General features: G+C 41.9%; 2 protein-coding genes across 4 annotated transcripts; one reads left to right on the plus strand and one right to left on the minus strand.

Moving 5' to 3' along the window:
* Window positions 1-1446: 1446 nt before the first annotated feature.
* Window positions 1447-4970, minus strand: LOC135502264 (death effector domain-containing protein-like). Its single transcript, XM_064794944.1, has 4 exons — window positions 4654-4970; window positions 4032-4241; window positions 3551-3805; window positions 1447-3288 (listed from the first exon to the last, which is right to left on the minus strand). Exons 1-4 carry the CDS (start codon window positions 4964-4966, stop codon window positions 3182-3184), a joined length of 885 nt encoding a protein of 294 aa, XP_064651014.1. The 5' UTR covers window positions 4967-4970; the 3' UTR covers window positions 1447-3181.
* Window positions 4971-5195: 225 nt separating this feature from the next.
* LOC135502470 (POU domain protein 2-like) lies at window positions 5196-24631 on the plus strand. Of its 3 annotated transcripts, none has more exons than XM_064795309.1 (9): window positions 5196-5435; window positions 13937-13984; window positions 14800-14876; window positions 15688-15840; window positions 18509-18787; window positions 19147-19422; window positions 20063-20224; window positions 21099-21171; window positions 22086-24631. In XM_064795309.1, the coding sequence occupies exons 1-9, from the start codon at window positions 5411-5413 to the stop codon at window positions 23141-23143; spliced, it is 2151 nt and encodes a 716-aa protein (XP_064651379.1). In that variant the 5' UTR covers window positions 5196-5410; the 3' UTR covers window positions 23144-24631. The 3 variants fall into 3 exon arrangements, with proteins under 3 accessions (XP_064651379.1, XP_064651381.1, XP_064651380.1); XM_064795310.1 differs by lacking the exon at window positions 5196-5435 and adding an exon at window positions 13269-13345; XM_064795311.1 differs by lacking the exon at window positions 13937-13984.

Raw genomic sequence — 24631 nt, forward strand, 5'->3', positions numbered from 1 at the left:
CACCGCATCCGGCTAGGCTGAACGGTCCCTATGAAGGACTGTTACGCGAGACTGGCTGTCTCTGCACTAATTGGATATTGGTGACAGGCAACCTCTACGACACTGTCACCACTCCCGGTAACCACTGGACTAGGCTGATCGAAGAGACCATCTGTGACACATTCAGAAGCAGGCGGCCCTCACCAGGGGACTTATGGTTGGACACTCTGTACAACATCACCGTCGTCTTCTTCACCGGGCTGGGACACCCTGTAAGCAGACTGCCCATCTCTGGGCTACTGATGGCGGGAACACTATGTACGCCTCCAGCAGGCTAGGCTGGTTGCAAAAACACCCTGTCCGTTGATTGGGGGACTGATAGTATGGCACTGTCACCACCAACCTTGGCTCATCGCAACGATTCTATGTAAGACATTGTCACAAGCAGACTGTCCGTCTTTGGGGACTAATGGAAGGGACACCCTGTACAATACTCTCACTGTCACCACTAGACTAGGCTGGTCGTAGAGACACGAAGTGAGATGCTGTCAGAAGCAGACGGCCCATCTCTTGGCTATACTGGTGAGACAGACACCCAGCAAGTCACTATATAGCGATTACAAGCAGACTACTAACTTTCTGGGGGACTGATGATTGGGACACCCTGCGTGACACTGTCACAGCCAGACTGCCAATCTTTGGTGACTAATGGCGGGGACACCCTGTGAGACACTGTCACCACCAGACTGGACTGATAGTGGAGACACCCTGTACGACACTGTCACAATCTGGCTATGCCAATCACAGAGACACCACCCTGTCACAACCGGACTGCCCATCTTTGAGGACTAATGGCGGGGACAACCTATGAGACACTGTCACCACCAGACTGGACTGATAGTGGAGACACCCTGTACAACACCTTCGCCATCTGGCTATGCTGATCACAGAGACACCACCCTGTCACAACCAGACTGCCCATCTTTGGTGACTAATGGCGGGGACACCCTGCGGGACACTGTCACCACCAGACTGGATTGATAGTGGAGACACCCTGTACAACACCTTCGCCATCTGGCTATGCTGATCACAGAGACACCACCCTGTCACAACCAGACTGCCCATCTTTGAGGACTAATGGCAGGGACAACCTATAAGACACTGTCACCACCAGACTGGATTGATAGTGGAGACACCCTGTACAACACCATCACCATCTGGCTATGCTGATCACAGAGACACCACCCTGTCACAACCACACTGCCCATCTTTGAGGACTGATGGCAGGGACGCCCAGCGTGACGACGCTGACTGCAGAGTTATGCTCATTCATCAGGGTCTGCCAGTACTGTGTATACCAATGTCAGCTAGTACTTCAAGGTTAGGACAGTACTCTTAGGTTGGGACAATGCACCAGAGTCAGCCGTTACTCTGAGGTAAGGACAACTTACGAAAGTAAACAAAAGGTACATACAATCAGGTTTTATTACAAAAGTAAACTAAAGAAATTACACAATTGTACAGAACCTTACTTTGTACATTTTATACAACCCAATGATCGCCAGTGAGTTGACAACAAACCTGAAATTGAAGAGACGCGTCACAAAACATAATGTGATCACGGCCAGGCCATCGTTTTAGGATGAGTCACATATTTTCTCCGACACCCTGTACAAACTCATAGAAGGAATATTTGAATGGATACATTTCAGTACTCAATTCACAGATATGTCACTGGCGTCCAATAATACCCCTGGTGACCAGACATGGGCTAACAATAACTATTCGAGTGGTCAGAAGTTGAAATATGCAGAATAATTTATATCAATCAGTAATGAAAGGCAGTGCAGTAGATTCTTATTTCTTTTAACGTTTTTACTGTACAATTATCCATAAATCTTGTGTGCTGTACGGATTGCCCAATACGTCTAAACTATTAAGCACAATTATCATACTGGAGCCTCAAAGTCTTCCTGTCTCTGCAAGCCAGCTAACTTGAAGCCTAAGCCCAAGCATCTCACCCCAGCACCCCCATTTTGTACCCCCAGGGAAAAAATCTATCAGAGATTACTGTTTGAGGTCTTTTGCAATAGCTTCCCTTATCACATGAATCAAAGTGAAGCTAGCCCTGTATTTTGGTTGTGACTTTGTCCTGAAAAGGCCATTTTTGGTTGAATAAGTTGTATTGCACAATAATCAGACAGAACAGAATCGCTTTCTGTGCAACACAGCAATGATAATGATAGCTTGTTATCTTTCCTGCACAATAACTAGGTCATCGCGCTCAGCTAGCCAACGGAAGTAGCTTGGTACATTTTCACAGCCCACGAAAATGCACCTTTGTGGAATATTTGAAAGGGGGTGATAATGACACTCTAACTTTGAGACCGCAGTACTCCTAACAGATTCTACGGAAGGTTGGACATTTGATAATGAGCAAAACGTAGAAAATCGGTACAAAACACCAACACAACAGCAAGTTATACAAGTCATCCAACATCTTTCGTACAAAAATAGCAGAAATATATATTTAACCACCCTCCTTTTTGATATTCAAGCAGCCTACAATAGTAGCTCAATGCCCATTGGTTCTGTTTCCTTCTGTTTTCACCTTGAGAAAACAAATAGATATCTGGAAGAGGTTTTTCATGACGCAAATCTTACATCAGGCCACGTCTCACATCTGACAGATGGCGCCGAAGGCTTAACCCGAAGTGCCTAGTTATGCCTGAGGGGGTCGCAGCTATGACAACGCTTCATGGTAAGGGACCGAGTCAGCGCGAAGTGGCCGGCAAGATGATGATGTGTCAAGTCACGATTCGACTTCTTTGCCGAAATTGTCAGGTGTCTCCAGAGGTTCGAGGTGAAATATATATTTCTGACAACACTGCTTTACCGGAAGAGCAAACTAACATAAGCAGGGCAGTGGCTGTAAAACGCTTATTTCTCGGCGATTTCACGAATCACCTTGTTTACCCTGAAGAACCAACAATCAATATAATGTGAAATATTTTTCCAGAAAGTTTTGCGATTATTAAACACGCGAAATTTGGCGGATTTTAGCACGAGACAACTGTACGTGCACCTCGTCACCCTAAACAAGCATCTTTACGAAACGTTGTTGACATTGGTGGGTTATAACATCATAACATGGAGCTAATTTGGAGCAAATATAACACAAATTTTGTCGAGTCAGCAGTTTTTATGTCTTGTTCTCTAACAATCTCACTCGTCCTACTTCATAGTCGTCCTCGTCTACGTTGACGAGCAGTTGTATCGCTTCCTGGCCGACTGTTTGTTTTAAGGAATCTGAAAGATAAGAATGTCAGTTATTGTGTGCGGATAATTCATGTAAAGTTCAATATCCCGATTGGTCAATTTTGACAAGTTATACGTATTCGTAACACGACGAAGGAGGCTAGAATTGTCATCTTAAATAGTGTGACGCCCTGACTAATGGCCTTGTGGAGAACACTGCTATATATTAAAAATGGCAATATTTCGGCACAAAAAGTTGTTTAGTTTACATTTATCTCACTGATGCTTAGAAGAACAGAGGCTGAAGACTCACCAGTAATAAACACGCCCTTCAATGCCTCCAATAAAGTCCCGTTGATGTAATCTCGCCAAAATGCATCGAGATAAGTCAGTTCCGTAAACTTGATATCACAAACCACGGAACCAAGATCCCGCGATTTGAGTATGTTGCTGGCTTGCTCAAATTTTTCAAATTGTCTCTCTAGTAATTGTGGGCGATTAGAAGCGACGTTCCCTTGCAATGCATCTGTATGGTGGCAATATTCAGCCCGAACTCGTAACTTGATGTCTGAAGTGAAAGTGAAAAAGTAGGTTACAATGTTTAAAAAAAGATATAAACGACTAAATTTCAGCGATCATTCTTCAGTTTTTCAGTATGTGTTTCTGGTGGAGTGCTTGGGACAGATTTTGCTGCGTGCTAGGCCGAAACTGAATCACGCCTCGATTGTCGCTAGCTAGATGTGGTCAGCATCTGGCGCCAAGAGAGATTTGCTGTGGAGAACGCCGACTCTTACCACAAGTTACTTTCTTTCTTTCATGAAAACAGTCACTAAATTTCAGGCAATCATTCTCCAGTGTTGTCCAATCGGCACCAGCCCGTATTTTCTGTCGTTTGTGAGCAATCCTTGCACTTCTCCGACACGGCTCATAATCTGTATTTGATTTTCTCTTGGCTGTCTGCTGCGCTTGAATCTTGAGGTATTCTTCAACGGGGTCCGATGAAACTAAAACAGTACAAAGAAACCATTCAATATGGAGCGACTTGTCAGTGTCTTACTTTTAAAGTGCTATTTTCATCAGCGTTTATGAAACACAGTATCTGACTTGAAGCAAACTGCTGTACTGCACACCGTACTCAGCAAGTGTGTAGTTCAAAACAGACACGATTACCGGGTGGTAGTATACTATAGATTCATGCACTTGATTGGGAACAACGTTTACATGACGTAGTGTTGGCCGTCGTCACGTCACCATGCATTTTACATTACTGTAACGTGACAGAGGCAACGTTTTCGTAAACGTTGGTCCCAATCAAGTGCATGGATCTATAGTAGAATATTCAGCCAGGTCGACGATCAGCCATTTAGATGACAGATGACGGCTCATGATGGATGCCTGCACCATGTTTTTATTTACCTGTTTTTCTACTCCTTAGTGTAGCAAACTGCATTAAATCATGGCGAGTTATGACCCTCAGAAGTTGTAAGATGTGCTTGAAATTTGACTCGTCACAAAAACCAGCTTTTTCAAGAGTCAAGAAAAAGGTGAAACCATCTTTGATATTACGTCGCGCCTCTTCATCAATTATCGGCGACATGCACATTTTTAGATAGTTCAGGTCTGAGGGCGATAACTGGTCGCCTACAATTCGGAATATGTGGTGTAAATCATGCAATTCTTCGTGTAAATTTGTGGAATTGCTAGAAATTTTTTTGGCTTCGTCCGCCATTTTTGTTGAATTTTCTTCCCGGAAGTTTAAGCAACAATAAAATAAAGAACATTAAATTGAATCAAAACAGTTTTGGCCAAGTAAGGGTACTTTAGATCTCTTCAATCTGCTTTATCTGTAATTTTAAATTTTAGTGTGGTCTTAAAAAATCTGTTTGTTTTTATTTCATTTTTATCCAATCAAAATACAGGAAAATCGGGAAAATCCCACGCGCCGAAAATTGCCGGAATTTCCCGAAAATTTGAGTGTCAAATTTGCGATTTGATGTTGACAAAGAACTGCTTTCCCAGTAGTTATCTACGACCGATGAAACCATCTCAAATCATTCAAACGAAAGCAAGATAATCAAGGAAGAATTCACAGTTTGAAGGAAGCTCATTAATATTCATTTTGCATAGACAACACTAATTATTTTCCGCCGATTCCGAAATTTTATTATTCAAGATGGCCTCCACGGCGGATAAACCAGGTAAACATAAAGGGATTTTTACATATTCATATCTCAATTTTAGCATAATATATGTCATAACCAGCAAAACTAAATCAATTGAACATGATTCCTCTAACTAATGTAGCAATTTGACCTCTTAATTTTGTGTAGTTTGTTAGTTAGTCGGCTCTGAATGTTCATAGTCTGGGGTCCCAAGCCAGTCCATGTGTGTGTACACCCATAGGCAAATGTACTGCCGATGCATATGCATGTATTCAGTAGCCACACACATGCAAATGGCCTACCCATATCTCGTCTGGAGATAGGCTTGAATATTCATGTTATTAATTTCCATTTTCCTAGAAGTGCATGTGCGTATTTAAATAGCATAATGATAACAACAAACATTTTCAATTACATTATGACCTCAGTGAAAATAGAAATAGAGTAGTCATCAATTATCTGTTTTTAAAAAATGATCGCCATTGGGAAGGTGTTGAAATAAATTTGTCATATGAAAAGTTCTTTGTGTTGTTTTTCTTTTGTATTTTGTAGTTGTACTGTGGTAATTAAAGTTTATTGTTTGTATTGACATTGTCTAATTATGCTCTAGGCCTATACTAGGCGAAGTGTTAGATAGGCAAGATAAAGTAACACAATGTTGCCAACAGAGGTCTCTCAGTCTCACAGTACGCCAAAACTATTCATGCTTGCACAATGAATATATTTAGTGCTGAACCTAACGACCCAGTGCCCATTACTGAGCATATTTAGACCTGAAGATACCCAATCTAACCCTGCTGTTCCTGCCTATAGTCCCCCTGTAATTTCTTTTTAATGTAAAAATTTAAGAAAAAGAAGTTAATTATCAGTTCCTTCCCCTGCTTATGTTTATCTCATACCTTCAGATTTGTACTTGGAATGTTTTTACAAATCATATAGGGTAGAATGGGGTAATTGTAGCCCCGGTTTAATTGTAGCCCCTGCCTATGTCATGATACTGATTGATATCCCCATGCATCAAACAATGCAGGGGCTACAAATAAACCAGGGCTACAATTACCCCATTCTACCTTCCATGCATCCCTCTGCCATGTTATTCCTTTCCTGTAGCCTTTTATCTGTCATACTCTAAACTATCATATGTGAGGTCAGTGACAAATATCAAAATCGGCCCATAATGGATTGATGAACATATCCTCACTGACTTCTTCTTCTTCTTCAGCGTTCGCTCTGCACTTGGAGGGGTCATTCTCCTAGGAGTAATCCTCCTCCAAGGCGGGATGAGCGTATCCTGCGTGCCACTACGGTTGTCCTCACTGACAACATGAGAAATTTCATGAGCCATTTTATCTGCCCTCTCCATCAAGGGAGCATGCTTTGATCCTGAACTTGTCATTCCAATTCAAATAGACACTCTGTACCGGTAATCGGGACACCTCACAACAGGTCAATCTCAAGAGTATCCTTGATAGAGAGGTTCTTCTGTACTTGCACTGTGAACCTTTCTTATTTCTTCCAGGACAGATATTTTACAAGATTCCAGTGTCAAAATTATTCAGTAAAAAAATTACTTTTTCTGCCACTACTGCTGCTGCTGCTTTAGGTATGAAGGGAAACGTTGCCATGGTTACCAATTGGTACTACTAAACCTATTTTCTTTTTGATAGCGTCATAACAACCTTTGATTTCCAAGTTCTGCTTGTTGTTTTGCCATTGTATTTCATTGTTGCATGTTCTTGTTGATGTTTTCTTGCAATTCAAAATGAGTTGTAAAAAAATTTCATGAGGTCATCCTTAAAGGGAACTGAAACCGCCAAGCCAGTTCGTATGACCTCGTTTTCATTTCCCGCGTATCGGGTGATCAGAACGAGGCATGAATGAAACATAGCGCCTAGCTGTCAATCATTGAGTGACGTCACTACTATGGAATTTACTACGAAAACTCATGAATGAAAGATCGCATGACTCACGTGATTCTCACATGATTCTGAATAATAACAAATTGAACTGCGCATGCTCGGGCACTGGGGGCGGAGCTACAAATCTGAACTCGAATAGGAAGTTGGAAGTTTGACTTTCTCGGGCGGTGAAAGTCGAAAAGTTGAATAAATCGCTCGGCGGTTCCAGTTCCCTTTAATTCTGGTGGGTTACTGTTAAATACTGATGCTAGGTTTTGAACCAGGGTAGGTGGGTTGGAAGAATTTTGTTGTTTTTTGGTGAAAAAACGTTTCGAGTTGGGAGGTTTAGTCCAAAGCTACGCAACTTTCCCCATCCTCCCCCCTTATAACAATGAGTGAGACCAGGTCATACACTGCTGGTAAGAAGACAGGTCTGTTATGTATTGATGTGAATACTTCTTGTCAAGATTTGCAAATCAGGCAATTTCGATGCAAATTGGATGGAAGCTGTTCACTTGCTGTGCTGTTAGCTCTAATGGACGACAAGTAAACCAGAGTGTCAATGTACCGTTTTATTCTTGTCGTTACTCAAAAATAGAAATATATAAAGGCACACTAATTGCAAGAAATAACAAAATTTACAACTCTCTTGACCCCAGCTCAATGTTCTGTCCCAAATTGGTCATTTTCATTTTTTTCATCTTTTGTCTCCACAGACTGTAAGTGCAAAAGCATTTTGGAGAAAAGCTCAAGTGATTCCAAAAATCAGTTACACATCTTGAACCAGTTGTCTGGTGACCCACCCTGTAATAGTCAGTATCTCAGTGTTGAAAGTTAAAACCCGAGGACCGTTCTCCAGGCGTTTCATGTATCATGTCAGTAAAGTTAAAGTCTTCTAATTTTTTTCAAATAGATTACTGCATTTCAACCTCACAGAGTCAAAATGCCCCCAAAAAAGAAGTTTACTTTCTCCGGCTAAAAAACGTCAAGACCAGTTGTCCTGTTTCGGTGTCATTTATTTTGAAGATTAAAAAAATTTGTGACAGGTCCTCAGGCATTTCATTCATCTTCCTATCATGTCTTGCAGTGTGTCGATACATGGCATGCGATAAACTCTAAATTCACTTCAATAAGGTCAATAAGGTCAGCGCTTTGCAGGTGGAAATGACTTGCCTCAATTTTGGCTCTCCACATTGGCTGAACTGAAGTTTTCATTGTAAAATCTATGACAGTGATTAGATTCTATGGTGGCCCATCGTAGATTCATTGATAGAGAATTTACATCACAGGATCTATGATGGAAGAACTTCATCATAGGATCTATGATGGAACAACTTCGTCATATGATCTGTGATGGAACAACTTCATCATAGGATCTATGATGGAACAACTTCATCATAGGATCTGTGATGGAACAACTTCGTCATATGATCTGTGATGGAACAGCTTCATCATAGGATCTATGATGGAACAACTTCATCATAGGATCTGTGATGGAACAACTTCATCATAGGATCTATGATGGAACAACTTCATCATAGGATCTATGATGAAACAACTTCGTCATAGGATCTATGATGGAACAGCTTCATCATAGGATCTATGATGGAACAACTTCGTCATAGGATCTATGATGGAACAACTTCATCATAGGATCTATGATGGAACAACTTCATCATAGGATCTGTGATGGAACAACTTCATCATAGGATCTATGATGGTACAACTTCCTCATAGGATCTATGATGGAACAGCTTCATCATATGATCTATGATGGAACAGCTTCATCATAGGATCTATGATGGAACAGCTTCATCATAGGATCTATGATGGAACAGCTTCATCATAGGATCTATGATGGAACAGCTTCATCATAGGATCTATAATGGAACAGCTTCATCATAGGATCTATGATGGAACAACTTCATCATAGGATCTGTGATGGAACAACTTCATCATAGGATCTATGATGGAATTATGACAGGTTATCATCATATGTGATCATTCAATGATTCATAGAGTCTACATGTATATTGGAATAGGTGAACTTATGTAACAAATGCTGTACATGTATTTAGGGGCAAGTTGTGTTGACTCCTTAACATCTTAGAAGTGAATTTAGAGTACATGCTCGGCCAAAACTGCCCATGCAAAAATGTTTATTCAGCGTGCCTACTTACCATGACAAGTGACCTGATTACCATGGACTCAACAAGGGGAAATCTCCATCGAGATGGCGGGCTTCGTCTCAATCTCAATGTCCGGACACACAAAGGACCTTATGCCTATTCATGTCGGTGGGCTCGTATTTGAATACGAAATGTTGGATGAAACTGATCTGGAAGAATGCATTTAAGCATGAATATTCTTGGCAGTTTTTGCGAATATGATATCGTGAAATTTAATGCAGATGTGTATAAGATAGAGTGGGCACTGACTAAGCCTCGCTTCAGGGTCGAGACTTTTAGGGATTAAAAGGATTTCAATCGTTCTCCTTTTGTCGTCTTGAAAATAGTTCAATTTGACAGTAGAAGTGGATTTGGAAAGATCTTTGCCTTCTCTCTAGGTCGAAGTTTTGATTTTCAAAATTGGACCAAAAGTTGACATTTTGCACATGTCTGGATATTTTGCAGAACTACGGAGCCGTAAAGCTTGTTTATTTTGCGGATCAGATCAGACCGCAAAATTTAAAGGCCCTCAAAATTTTACAGTATCACCACAGTCAAAAGTGCAATAAACAAGGACTAACTTTTGGCTGAGTGCTGTTAATTGCGCTTTGAAATTTCCTGTATATATGTACCCTCGCCATTGAGCAGAGGACTGAAAACACCCCACTTGAAATCCCCCTGTAATTCAATGCATATAGGCAAAAGAAAAACACTCTACGACTCAATGATATCGTTATCTACTGGTTGAATTTTATGTTATCTCAAAAAAACACAGCTATGAGAAATCATTAGAATTTTTATACGCGCAACTTTTAAAAACTGTGTAGAAAAGGACTCAAGTGGAGATTTTACCATAACAATAGGTGCAGACACAATAGCTGTTATTCCTCATGACTTGGAAATCTGGATCAAACGATAAAACTTTCTGATGCCGGCTGCATAATGGGCTGTCGATACCTTTCATCTCGCTCTGAATTATTCATGAGAGGAAAAAAAGTGGCAACATATGAATTTTGAGAAATTTTCAAATGGTTTTTTTAGACCGTGGGACAGAATTGACTGGACTTTCTTTTCAGTAGACTTTGTATAGATGAAGCTTTTAAAATTTGTGAAAAATTAAGGGAACCAACAGTTTTGAAAAGGAATTGTGAATGTACAGTTTTATTCCTCATACCTGTATCACTGTGCAAATAGGCATCGATGAGCAATGAGCTGCTATCAGGGTGGTTTTACTTCTTAAAGTATGACCGTTAAGTCTAATACTGAACCACGGTCGACAACCGTAGTGGCGTATAACCGTAGTGGCACGTAAAAACACTCATCGCGCCTTCAAGGAGGAATACTCCCAGGAGATTAGGACCTCAAAGTGTAGAGCGAAAGCTGAAAAAGAAGAATTTCTTGCTGCTGTTACCCACTTCAGAGTTCCAATCCTCAACCAACACTCTGAGTCTGAGGTTTCCACAATGTCCTTCAGTAAACTCGTCAACACTGGCCAGTTGCTGACAACCGAACAGCCCTCACACAACATGTGTGTGATATTTAGATGGTGAACATTCACGGACATGCCATGCATGTAAATCACGCTCATAAATATGGAAATTGCTCGATGGCAGGCAGGCCGTTTATTGATCAAGCAAGCGAGGACGGCTGGGGGACTGGGCAAGATATTCAATATATATGCAAATTGGTGCATGGTAAATATATGTGCATACCGGGCTTTGTGTGGCAATATAAACATTATAAAGGACAAGGTTTTTATGCACGATTGGCTTGTCAGTGGAGGGAAAGTTTTATTAAATAAATTTGTTATTGCCATTGTCATTTAGAAATTAGAGTTGGAATATATTATGGTATTATTCAGACTATAAATCATATACATGTGGCTTTTGAGGTGAAGTTGTAGTTTCTGTCCTATAGAGTTCTATTTTGAGATAGAGGGGTCGTGTGTGTGTGTGTGGGAGGGGGGGTCGTGTGTGGGGGGGGGGGGGCTGAACAATCAATAAGGTTCAGCCATGATTTCAGATAAAAGGGCAAGGGTAACAGAAAATTTACCTTAGCACCCAGAGAAAATGCTCATGCTGGGGAAAGCATCAGAAGGAAATGTATTAAAAAATGGGATGGCTGCCCAATGACGTAGCTCTACGTCTTTCACTCCCTAGATTCTGTACCCGATGACGTAAATCTACGTCCACAGACAAGGGTGGTCCAGCGAATGTGGCAATTGTCTCTTTGAAACGATGTGAACTACAGAACGTCCGTCTCATGCCAACTGGAGCAGATCTTGACTCAAAATAGTTTTTCCGCTTTTGCGCTCTCTGTTCAGGTTTACGACATGGGGAGAGGCTGATCTGGGGGTGGGAAAAAGAGGTCTTTGATATCAGTGTACACCCTCTTGAATAGAACTGAAATACAGTAGAACCTCTCTATTAAGGACACCCTTGGGACTGAGAAGTTCTGTCCTTAATAGAGAGGTGTCCTGATAAGAGAGGTAAAACTGAATGGAAACAACCAATTTGAGACCAAAACTAGTGTCCTTGATAGAGAGGTTGTCCTTAATAGAGAGGTGTCCGCTAAGGGAGGTTCCACTGTATAATGAAGTGGAGGACTTATAAAGTCATGTTTTCAATCGAAATAAACCCATGGACACCTAAGGGGTTAAAATATCATGTACCAGGGTTGGTTACACTAAGAACAGCCCGAATACTTGTATCAGAAGGAGACGAAAGGATTCGACCTTGACCTTGACCTTGTCGGCAATGAAAACCTTTACTGCGCCTGCTGCTAATCCAGCATGCAGTATTCATGAAGCGGTCGCTCGCCTCATCCAAGATTCATGAGCCAATTCAACTCATCACATGTAGATTACAGTCTTATGCAAATCACTCCGCACCTCATCCATGCATAATGAAGTGTTACTTTGTTTTGCCTTGCGGGCCTGTTGTTCCTTCGAGCATATTCAGAAGGGCTGTTATTGCAGATTTTCATTTAATTTATGTAATTAGTGCCGCAGAATATCTAAAAGTTGTATTACCATTTTCAGTGGGCATTCTGTGATTTCTCGAGGAGAGGCAAGTCTTGATTTGTCCGTACGGCGCTATTTGATGCAGACTTTATCATTGGACGTTTCCTTAAAGTGACTCGAGGACTTTTTCATAAGACTTTGTTTCCTAACAGTGATGCTGAGGTGTTTTCATTGGACGTGACTTTTTCATTGGACTTTGTTTCCTAAAAGTGACAGTCAGACTTTTCATCGGACTTTGTTTCCTAAAAGTGACTGTCAGACTTTTCATTGGACTTTGTTTCCTAAAAGTGACAGTCAGACTTTTCATTGGACTTTGTTTCCTAAAAGTGACAGTCAGACTTTTCATTGGACTTTGTTTCCTAAAAGTGACAGTCAGACTTTCCATTGGAGTTGTTTCCTAAAAGTGACAGTCAGACTTTTCATTGGACTTTGTTTCCTAAAAGTGACAGTCAGACTTCATTGGACTTTGTTTCCTAAAAGTGACAGTCAGACTTTTCATTGGACTTTGTTTCCTAAAGTGACAGTCAGATTTTTCATTGGACTTTGTTTCCTAAAAGTGACAGTCAAGTGGCCTTTTGTCGGATTTTGTTTCCAAAAAGTGAAACTTGGACTTCATCGGGTTTTAGTTTCCTAAAAGTGACAGTCAGGCATGAAACGAGGCACGTGAAGAAGTTTTGACTTTTTCATCGGACTAGTTTCTGAGAAGTGACAATCAGAATTGTTCAGTTACCCTTTCGTCACTCTCAGTGAGTCTTCTCTCAAACTTGGCGGAAAATAGGCCTATTCGAGTCGTGATTGTTGAGTTAAATCTTCACCATACTCAGTTCACCTTGGAAGATTTACCAACCATGAAATCAGGTGATTTTTAAGCATGTTTATTTGTTTATTGTTTGTTTCTGTTGCTTTTGAATTGCAGCAATCTGAATCCCTTTAAAATCTGAAGGAGAGCTCCAACTCTCTTTTGGGCCAATTGTCTGTATTCTATCAAATAGCAGTGATAATTAGTAATCCAATCTTCCTTATTAATTTCCACCTATATTATCAGGTTCAGTACTGACATGGCTGTTATGTGTCAATTCAGATCAAAAAGGACTCCTTTAAAATATATGTTGTCAAAGTCTCGTGACGAGATGGACTTCCTTGACCTAAGCCCTGTTACACCAAGTGGAACAGAGTTCCCCAACAAGAAATCCCCCTTCCTTCTGTCCTGGGCAGTTCTCTAAACTTGGGTCCAGTTCATCTCTATCGCCTAGCCTCGTGTTCTGTTGATCATCGCCATGTGATCCTAGGCCTACCTGGACGTCGTCTGCCTTGCTGTTCAACCTGAGTGCAGGCCTGGTGATGTTGGTCCTAGGCTGTCTCAGGGTGTGGCCAACCCAGTTCCATTAATCCCCCCAGACGACATGGACATCACCTGATCTGACCCGACATTTCTCTCTTTTTTTTCAGGAATCAAAATCGAGATCCCAGATCCTGGTCCTGTATCCACTAAAAATGGTAAGACGCATGCAACTTTGTTGTTTTGTCGTTACCATGGAAACTATCCATTTCTATCAATTTCTGTTCCAGATTTATGTTATAAATAAGTTATTTGATAACTGCTTTTTGATAACCAACGTGTGTATTTAACATTTTGAAGCAGGCTTTTTACTCATCTTACTAACTATAATTCTATATCTAGCGTCACAAACTTTTGACATGCTTTATGGGATGAAGTTTTTGAGAAGTTTCAGAAATACTTGGTCGTCAACTCTGCTGTCTTCTGGTAACGGTTGTTCTTCCTGTAACGCAAACGTTTTCCCAAATAGATTCAGAACAGCACTGGGAGGTTTCTGTGCTAAAATCAAGATGCGGGGTGAAGCTAAGATGTAGGCCCAAGCCTGTGTTGCTTTGTCAAGGGGGGATACACGAGCTTCACCCTAATGTTCTTGATTTTCTACAGAGACCTAATATTTAGTGTTAATATCAATTCTATCGCTGGCACAGTGGCATAGACTAAATTTTAGCAGGTTCTCCACCGAAAGATGCTTGAAATTCTCTTCAACACAGCCATAAACAGCTCGACTCCATCACAGAACACGTTCATGTATCTTGTTTGAAAGAGCAAGACCGCTGCTGCCAAAATGAGGTGCAAACTCGTGCTCATGTACGACTGGATTCTCTTCCTCCTGCCATAAGTTCGCTTTAAAAGCTAAAAATATAATTTGATTATCGAGAACTTTGAATATTTTCATGATCAGCAGATTGCTTTATAACGATGACGATAGCTCAACTTCTGACTAACGTTTTTTATCGCACGTGTGTCGTTTCAGAATCTGGGATGAACGGTGAGGTGAAACCGACAATACAGAAACCGCATGATGAGAATACACCGTTGAATCTCGTCCACGTAAGTACCAGATAGCTTGCGTTTGTAAAAAAGATCGTGTTCTGACGCGTTCAATTCGAAAGCCAGGGGAACAGTGACCCATACTACAACCTCCTTGTCCATGGAGTTGAAGAATAACGAAGTTCTCGCTCTTTGCCCTGAGAATGACATGTTTGCTTGGTTTCTTCAGTATGATCATTAGATTGGATATCTTTAAAGGGTAACTCGTGTCAAATTTCACCATATAATGTTTTAGCTGTTTTTGACCAATGACTACTTCACTTTCTCATAAATCGGTAAGGTTTTCGAATCGAAATGCACATTTTCTAGAAATTGATGGTTTAATCTCGCCCGGACGGCTCGCTTCGATGCCGTTTTCGTTGATGACATCACAACATGAACATTTTCGCGGTCTCGGTGGTTTACATTCAGCGATTTTATAATAAATCTAATCAAAAATGGAAAATGTGAGCTTTACATTTGTGATCAACAATTAAAAACGGACGAATTTCCGCAAAGTTGTAAATCACATCATAGTACTTATCACTTTAACGGTTGACCATAGGCATCACCATTCTGGCTGGAACTTGACACCCTAAAGCAATAAGAACTCCTTCAACATGAAGTGAACGCCCATTCAAAACCTGGGAGGCTGTTCTCTTGAAAACAAAGAACAGACTCCCAGACCAGAAATTGGCATTCACTTCGTTTGAAAAGAGTGCTTATTGGGTTTGATGCTTTAGGATTTCAAGTTCTAGCCAAAGTGATGGTACCTATGGTCAACCAAGTTTTTCGAATGCCAAACCTATAGCTTCCCCATTCTCTTTTGCAGCACATGACGGGGTCAGGAGATGGCCAGGCCCAGCAGCAGTACATGCAGGTCATCACCTCGCAACCGGAGCTCACAGCTGCCGCCCCGCAACAGGTATTCCTGACTGCGGGCATTCAGCCAGGATTTATCGTACAAAATCAGTTTGGACAACAGGTGTGTACAAGTGGGTTGATAGTCTTCTTGGGGTATGCCCAGAATTCCATTTTTGGGGTTCCAAATTCTAGAAAAGATGCTTTTTGGCAGGAAATGGCCCCAGGTCTTCTTTTTCTTTGCTTTCAACTTGTTTAAAATCAATGTTGCGTCATAGGTGCAAAGGGTCCCGAATTTAACCGCACCACAAGGGCTGGCCCTGCCGACGTCAGTGGAGTTATACAGGTATCTACTGCCCCGGTTTATCAGAGTTTTCCTTCTCCAACGTTGGCTGGTTTGCTAGGAAGCAAGTCTCCCCCTCCCCCAAAACAGGGGCACTGGTTTACAGGATACAGGTATGCACAAGGGCGTTGATAGTCCTCTGACAGTACCCAGAATACCAGTAGGCCTTTCAATTACAGGTAGAATAAATAATCTGGTCGCACTGATCTGAATTACATTCAGAATATGCAAGATCAGCGCAGTGGTTTCAGTGAATTAAAAATATTCGTTTAATAATTATTTCTGCATCTGGTTTTCTCTCCAACATATGGGACACAGCTTGATCGCTTGAACAATGCTGAAAATTATCAGAATATGTCGAAACACAGTAATTTATTGTCTGCATTATTTTCATTATTGCCCGCTGAATAAATACATTGATATTACAAATATACAGTGGAACCTCCCTTTGCGGACACCTCCCTATTAAGGACACTCTATGTATTGGGACATCCTCTCCAGTATTCTCTACACCAGATTTTTTGGGCCAGGTACTGTAGGCATAATTAGAAACAATTGAGATTTCGCTTCAGTTCTGTCCGGGTCGGCAACAAAATCTGCCTGGGTGCTCTAACAGTAAAACTATTACTAACTCCATGAATCTGTCAGGGTGCTAACTTTTTTGTCCAGGTGCTAAAATGGAAAAAATGATTCTGTCCGGGTGGTGTGCTCGGACAAAAAGCGTAGTGGAGAAACCTTCTCTCTCACAAGAATTCTGCATTTGGTGCCAATTTGGACTTTTTCTCTTGAATTTGAAAACGAAACTCCGACGAAATTGTGGTCTCTCACAGTTTATGCCACATTAACTTTAAATTATTCAATCTGTGTATTACTCATATGTCCATACATAATGAGATGCCATTTGGTTGGCAGATTTCATGTACAAAAACTTCATGTTTTATGCATTTATGCAGACTATGCCTTATTGCCCACTGAATACATTTTAATGTCGAGGAAAATTTATTCAAGACAGACGTAAAACTGTTCCATATACTGAAAATGACTATGATGATTAGCAGTGTTTTCTAAATCAAACACTATTCTGAATTATTGAAATAGCTTTATTTGACTGTGAGAGCTCTAGATAAAAACTGTCAGGATAATAAACAATGATTATAAAATATCATTAAATATCATAAACTGGGCTGTCGGAGTATCACAGGGGAAACGTCAGTGCCTAGTACCTGTGCGGAGTTTGATTCCTGGTACAGTCTTCTGATATAGAGGCCAACTCTCTTCTAGAGCATTCTTGTTCAAGGGTTGACCATAGGTACATGTACTATAAACTGGGCTGTCGGAGTATCTTAGGGGAAACGTCAGTGCCTGGCACCTGTCCGGAGTTTGATTCCTGGTACAGTCTTCTGATATAGAGGCCAACTCTCTTCTAGAGCATTCTTGTTCAAGGGCTGACCATAGGTACTATAAACTGGGCTGTCGGAGTATCGCAGGGGAAACGTCAGTACCTGGCACCTGTGCGGAGTTTGATTCCTGGTACAGTCTTCTGATATAGAGGCCAACTCTCTTCTAGAGCATTCTTGTTCAAGGGCTGACCATAGGTACTATAAACTGGGCTGTCGGAGTATCGCAGGGGAAACGTCAGTACCTGGCACCTGTGCGGAGTTTGATTCCTGGTACAGTCTTCTGATATAGAGGCCAACTCTCTTCTACAACATTCTTGTTCAAGGGTTGACCACAGGTACAATCATTTTGGCTAGAATTTGAAATCCTAAAGCAATCAGAACTCCTTCAAAATGAATTGAACACCAATTTCAAGGGCGGGAGTCAGTTTTTGTTTTCCAGAGAACTGACTCCCACCTTTGAAACTAGCATTCACTTCATTTTGAAGGAGTTCTGATTGCTTTAGGATTTCAAGTTCTAACTGAAATGGTGGTGCCTATATCAATCAATCAATCAATCAATACAGAGTCTTGTATAGCGCCAGATCCACCATGGAAATGGTGCTCGAGGCGCTGTTAAAAAGTTCACAAATGTCTACAAAAACAAGTGTCCCTTTAGTCTCTTTTTGAAAATGTCCACAGACTCTAATTCCCTGGAAGTTCATTCCAGAGTCTGGGTGCACTGACACTAAAGGCCTTGTCACAACCACAACGTTTGGATACAGGCACGGCCAACAGCAATTGTTCAGCTGAACGAAGTGACCGCCCTGGCTTGTACACAGTCAGAAGATCCCTGATGTAGCTAAGAGCCTGGCTATTCAAGGCCTTGAAAGTCAGCAGCAGAACCTATATTGTATGGTCAAACCTTAATCTCAGAAGGCTATGATCTTTTTGTATTCATGATGCAGTTGATGCAGTTCTGTCTCTGTTCCGACATCAACAACAACCGGTGTCCAGCGTCATTTTTCAATTCTTTCTGTCATGGTTAATGTAGTTCTGTTTCTGTTCCCTAGATGTCCCTGGCGAGCATACCTGCAGGTATACAGCTGACACCGCAAGATCTCCAAAACATCCAACAACAGCTGCAACAACAACAAATACAGCTGCAACAACAGCAAATACAACCACAACAGCCTCCACAACAACAGCAACAACAACAACCGTCGTCTCTGCAGTCTGCGTTGACGTTGCAAGCGCCATCGCAACAGCAGGGGCCGAATCAGAACCAAGCGTCACAGCAGCTGCAGGCGGCCGCCCTGGCTATTGCGTCTGCCGCTCAAGGACAGTTACAGGTATAGTATTTCTATCGCCTGATACCATTCGGCTCCACCAGTGGCGCTGATCAGCTACTGACGAGGTCGAGGCCTAATTCTGAGCTATTTCATTTTGGTGAACTTCAGTGGACCCTCCCTCCCGGCACTTCTTTATTATGGACAACCTCTCCATTAAGGACACTAGGTTTGATCTCAAATTGGTTGTTTCCATTCGATTTGACCTCTCTAATCAGGACACCTCTCTATTCAGGACAGCATTTGTCAGTGCCATGTGTGTTTTTGATAGAGATGTTCTACTGAACATGCATGTCAGAATTTGTGAATAGTGGTGGGAAGTTTGATATGTAATGTTTATGTTTAATCTCCACTACTTTTAGATTGGACAACCACAAATGACGCTCAGCACCCAACCCCAGGCAATCCTGCCAGCATCGCCGCAGGTTACCATGACAACACAACAACAGCAACAACCACAACAGAACCAACCTCAACTCCAGGCCATAGCTCCTCAACCTCAACAACTCCTCGCGCAGAATTCCGGGTCCCTTCCACAGAACTTCCAGCCGCTGATTTTCCTGAATGCTGCACAGTTGTCAGGCCAATTAGCTGGAGTACAAGCTGGGATTCAACCGCAGTTTCTCATACAAAATCAGGTTGGTTATAAATTCTTGATGGTGATTTTGGAATCTCCAAGTTCTGACTAATTTTTGTACCTTGGTAGTTACTTCTTTGACTGACTTTTTTGGGCTGTCGGATTGGTTTTGCTTGTTACCTCTGATGGAATGAACAGGGAGTGGACGTTTTCGCTGATTCGGGTCTGCCATTCAGTTGTGTCTCATAATTATACAAAGTACAGTAGAGCCTCTCTATTAAGGACACCCTTTGGACTGACAAATGCTGTCCTTAATAGAGAGGTGTCCTTATTAGAGAGGTGAAATTGAATGGAAACAACCAAATTGGGTCTAGAACTAGTGTCCTTTATTGAGAGGGTGTCCTTATTAGAGAGGTGTCCGCTAAGGGAGGTTCCATTGTAATTGTAAATGAAACAATGTACAGTGGAACCTCCCTTAGCGGACACCTCTCTATTAAGGACAACCTCTCTATTAAGGACACTCGTTTTGGTCAGAAATTGGTAGTTTTTATTCAATTTGACCTCTCTAATCAGGACACCTCTCTATTAAGGACAGCACTTGCCAGTCCGGAAGGTGTCCTTAATAGAGAGGTTCTACTGTAATTGGCAATATCACGCATTTAGAAAAGGGCAATACTTATTAAAACATGCTTTATTTCCAGAATGCATTACCGGGTTTGACGCAACAGGTGCAAGCTCCTGCTCAAACACAACAACCGCAACCAGTATTGATGACCCAGTCCCCCCAGCAGGCCACGCCCTCCACGCCCAAGCCTATGCAAGCTATGCACTTATCGGCCGGTATGTCTTCAGACGCACCCGAGGTAAGGAAAGTCACATGAGAGCCTCGCATAGGATGATTAAAAACAAGACTATAAGAGAAAACGAACTGAGGCTATATAGATCAGAGACAGAAGCCCGTTCTGAACAGAGGCAATGACCTTTTCATACAAACAGCTCACAATCATATAATCAACTTTTAGCATTGAGCAGTTCTGAGTGGTGTCAATTACTAATCTCTTCTTTGTGTGACACAACACTAGTACATGTGTTCTTGGGATTATGCATCATTTAGACACTTGAGAACGCACAGTATACATGCTTCCCGAAATTGGTGGCTTGCATTGGAACTAACTTATTCCCCCTTGTCAGTCTTTAAAGGCATTCAAGTGTGTTGGTCAACCATGACTATCTCCTTTGTCCCTCCACCATAGGCCCAGTTCCCCCTTATGACATCACTATTTCGGACACTCAGCGCCCCATTTCTGGAAAGGTGTAGAGACCATCAGAAATGTTGTGTACAAAGATTTAAGGAGGTGAACTGGTGGGACTTAGATTGGCCTATATCTCTGGCCAAGGATGGAGTCACTGGGCCAATAAACCTGTAGGCCCCAAACCGTAAAAACTATCTTGCCTTGGAGGGAGGGGAGGACCGAGTTTACTTAATACTATCCCTGATCACGGATCCAAAAAGGTCATCAATTGAAGAAATAAATTGCCACTGTTCAATGGATTTATAGTTGAATGAAATTAAACTACATTTGTGTCATTTCCGATCGGGGGTTGTAAATTTCAATCGGAGGAGGAATGCTCCCTGTGGATTACATTGTAACACCGCCAAGTGGAGAGCAAACACCAGAGAAGAAGGAGAAACATTTTTGATTTCGGCAAGTTTGATAAAACTTCTCTATCTTTCAGCCTGAGGAAGCCATAGACCTCGAAGAACTTGAACAATTTGCTAAGACATTCAAGCGGCGTAGAATAGAATTAGGTGAGTTGGGGTGGGAAGGGTGAAATCAGACTTTACTTTGGTGGACCCGAAACTGATCCAAAATGTTGACACCGAGCCAAGATAGTTTACAAAGACTAATCGCTCAATTGACTTGTGACTCGTGTCTTTTAATTGCATGCAGACTCAACTACGATCTTTGAACAAACTGTGACTTGTCAATACTGTCTTGAAATGCAGTTGTTGTACGCAATAGTAATGCAATTATGAGGCATGTAAGGAACGAGTTTACAATCCCCGATCACACCCCAAAAAAAGGTCATCGGTTGACTAACCAAGCACCACTGCTCAATGGATTTATAGTTGAATGCGATCAAACTACGTCATTTCCGATCGGGGATTCTAAAGTTTAGCCGGCATGTAACTTTGCTGAAATTGGCTATAATTATGTGGTACAATAGAACCTCTCTATTAAGGACACCTTCCGGACTGACAAGTGCTGTCCTTAATAGAGTGGTGTCCTGATTAGAGAGGTCAAATTGAATGGAAACAACCAATTTGGGACCAAAACTATTGTCCTTAATAGAGAGGTTGTCCTTAATAGAGAGGTTGTCCTTAATAGAGAGGTTGTCCTTAATAGAGAGGTTGTCCTTAATAGAGAGGTTGTCCTTAATAGAGAGGTTGTCCTTAATAGAGAGGTTGTCCTTAATAGAGAGGTGTCCGCTAAGGGAAGTTCCACTGTATTTGTATATCTGTCTACAAACTAGCATTGTCAACGTTTACATCATGTACTTATCTACGCATTTGAAATGTTCCAAATTCAATTAAGATTTCGAATTTTTGAAGAACGGCGTAGGTCATTCTACTGAATCCTGGATAAAAAGCTGAGCACAGCAGCTGTGTCTTCAGGACACCGACATTTGTAAAAAAACTACCAACTTATCCAAATATTTCAGGTTTCACCCAAGGTGACGTCGGTATAGCCATGGGACGACTCTACCACAATGACTTCAGCCAGACGACAATATCCCGCTTCGAAGCTCTCAATCTCAGCTTTAAAAACATGTGCAAACTCAAACCGCTGCTGCATAAATGGTTGGAAGACGCTGACTCACTGAGTCAGAATCCGCAGGCACCGGTCCCAGGGTCACCAGTCACCGCTGATTCACTCTCAAGACGGAGAAAAAAACGCACGAGTATCGACACGACTGTTCGGGTGGCGTTAGAGAAAGCCTTCCTACACAATTCGAAACCGACGTCGGAGGAAATTATGATGTTAGGCGACAGTATTGGCATGGAAAAGGAGGTTGTGCGCGTCTGGTTTTGTAATCGGCGTCAGAAAGAGAAACGTATCAATCCGCCGAATTCGATGTCGAATGATATGGTGATGAGGATGGTTAATTCGTCCATGTTGACGTCCAAACAGGAGGGTGTCGTTAATCTCACTCAGGGTGTCCCCGCGCCGATTTCAACCATATCAAACACGTTAAGTCTGTCGTCGCAGTTGGTGCAGAACTTTAATCAGCCGGTTATGTCGACGGATGGTCACCCCGTGGCGACGTCCGGCCAGAGTCCGGTCCCCACTGGGCACGTGATTGCAGCGATTGGCGCCGGCATGCCGCAGACTCAGTTAGTTGACAGCGCGGGAAATCCGGTTTCGTTTGCGGACGGTCGTAACCACCATGTTAACAATGTATCCGAGGCGGGTACGCCGTATTCAATGTCCGCCGGAATGTCACCGTATACGTATTCTCTCACACCAGCCGGCGCTGCTCAGATCATCAGTTCCTTAGCGACGCAGGCCGCAAATAACCAAGCAGTTGCCACAACCGTTGCCGGGCAACACACTGTTAGCAATCCTACCTTGGCAACCAACTTGGTTGCTAATCAACAAACTGTCCCCATGGATACGTCGCAGCATGTCATCACCGCCGCGGCGATGAACAGTATTGCGCAATCGGGTTATGTTATGGCGCAAAATGTATCGCAGGCTGGCGAGAAGGGTACGAGCTGATCTGGATGTGTTTTGCTATTCTCCTGTGCTATTTGATATTGTACCAGCTGAATGAATTTGAATGGTGAAGTTGTTATAGAGATTCTTCACTGACGTCACATGATGACGTTGCCAATTGTTTTGCACTGCCATATTGGCCGTCGCACGTGGTCATGACGTAAAGGAAATGCATTGGCAGGTGGCCATCAAAACATCACGTCGTGGCGTCACGTGAAGAACCTCTGAAAATAACTCGAATTATTCCATAAGAGCTGCAAGAGGTCGACATGGTCTGTCTCACTCATGGGATCGGGCCTTGGAAAATGTTCCTCAAGTCATTGCTGAAAGATCTGACTAACCAACTAAGGTATTGCAATGTCAGCATTTTTTCATCCCAAGCATATCACACATGTTGGCATTGATTTGACCTGTCACAAAGGGAATGGGTCAGAAGTGAACAAAATTGGACATCATCAATGAATATCGTACTCTTAGACAAATCAAAGGGGGGTATTTGGCTTATCTGTATGATAAGCCCCTTCTGTGGGCAGGTCTGCTGAAGGAAGTCTAGGCAGTAGCTGGGGTGGGCCAGAGTTATGTGCGATAAGGGTCTACTATCCATCCTCCCAAAGCAGGCTTAGGAGCGCCAGATTCTAAAATACACTACAGAATTTTAGACTCTGCTAAAACAGTGGCACCGCCTATACTTGGCAGTTGACACTAGTTAACACTGACTGATTCTTGTTTCTAAATTGCATGTATATTTTTGCTAAGTTGTGTAATGAGATTATTTTGTACATATGAATCGAATCATGTATTCTATACACTGTAGAATTGTAAATATGCAAATATTGGTATATTCTAGGAATATGTAGATCTTTTCGGAATATTTGGTGTTTTACCTTTCTGACCTTACCACTGTAAACCACAGATTTTTTCTGGCATTTTAAAGTTGGCGAAAAATGAATTGTGAAAAAATAATTTTTGATTGGATAAACCAAAAGATATTTTGCAATTGGCCCAATAAAAATCATGATTTTTATTATTGGGCATAGACTGGTGACATATTCAAGTTAGTCTCCAGGGATAAACATTAGATTTCGATGATGATTCTGTATCACATGTGATGGGGTTATAATGAATTCCAGAGTTCCTGCATGAAACGCAAAGTACAGTAGAACCTCTCTATTAAGGACAACCTTTGGACTGACAAATGCTATCCTTAATAGAGAGGTGTCCTTATTAGAGAGGTGAAATTGAATGAAAACAACCAAATTGGGTCTAGAACTAGTGTCCTTTATAGAGGGTGTCCTTATTAGAGAGGTGTCTGCTAAGGGAGGTTCCATTGTATTTTAAGTTAGTTCATCCGTTCCAGTGGTTCAATGAAGCCACTTCTGGTCAGTGTGGAAACTGGCTTGACTCTTTGTTTTTATTTTCAGAAGCACCATTTGCTGTTCGGTGCGAAATTTTGTTATCTGCAAGCAAGCTGTTATTGCCATTAACTTTGAA

Source organism: Lineus longissimus, chromosome 18, assembly GCF_910592395.1.
Source record: "Lineus longissimus chromosome 18, tnLinLong1.2, whole genome shotgun sequence".
Lineage (NCBI taxonomy): Eukaryota > Metazoa > Nemertea > Pilidiophora > Heteronemertea > Lineidae > Lineus > Lineus longissimus.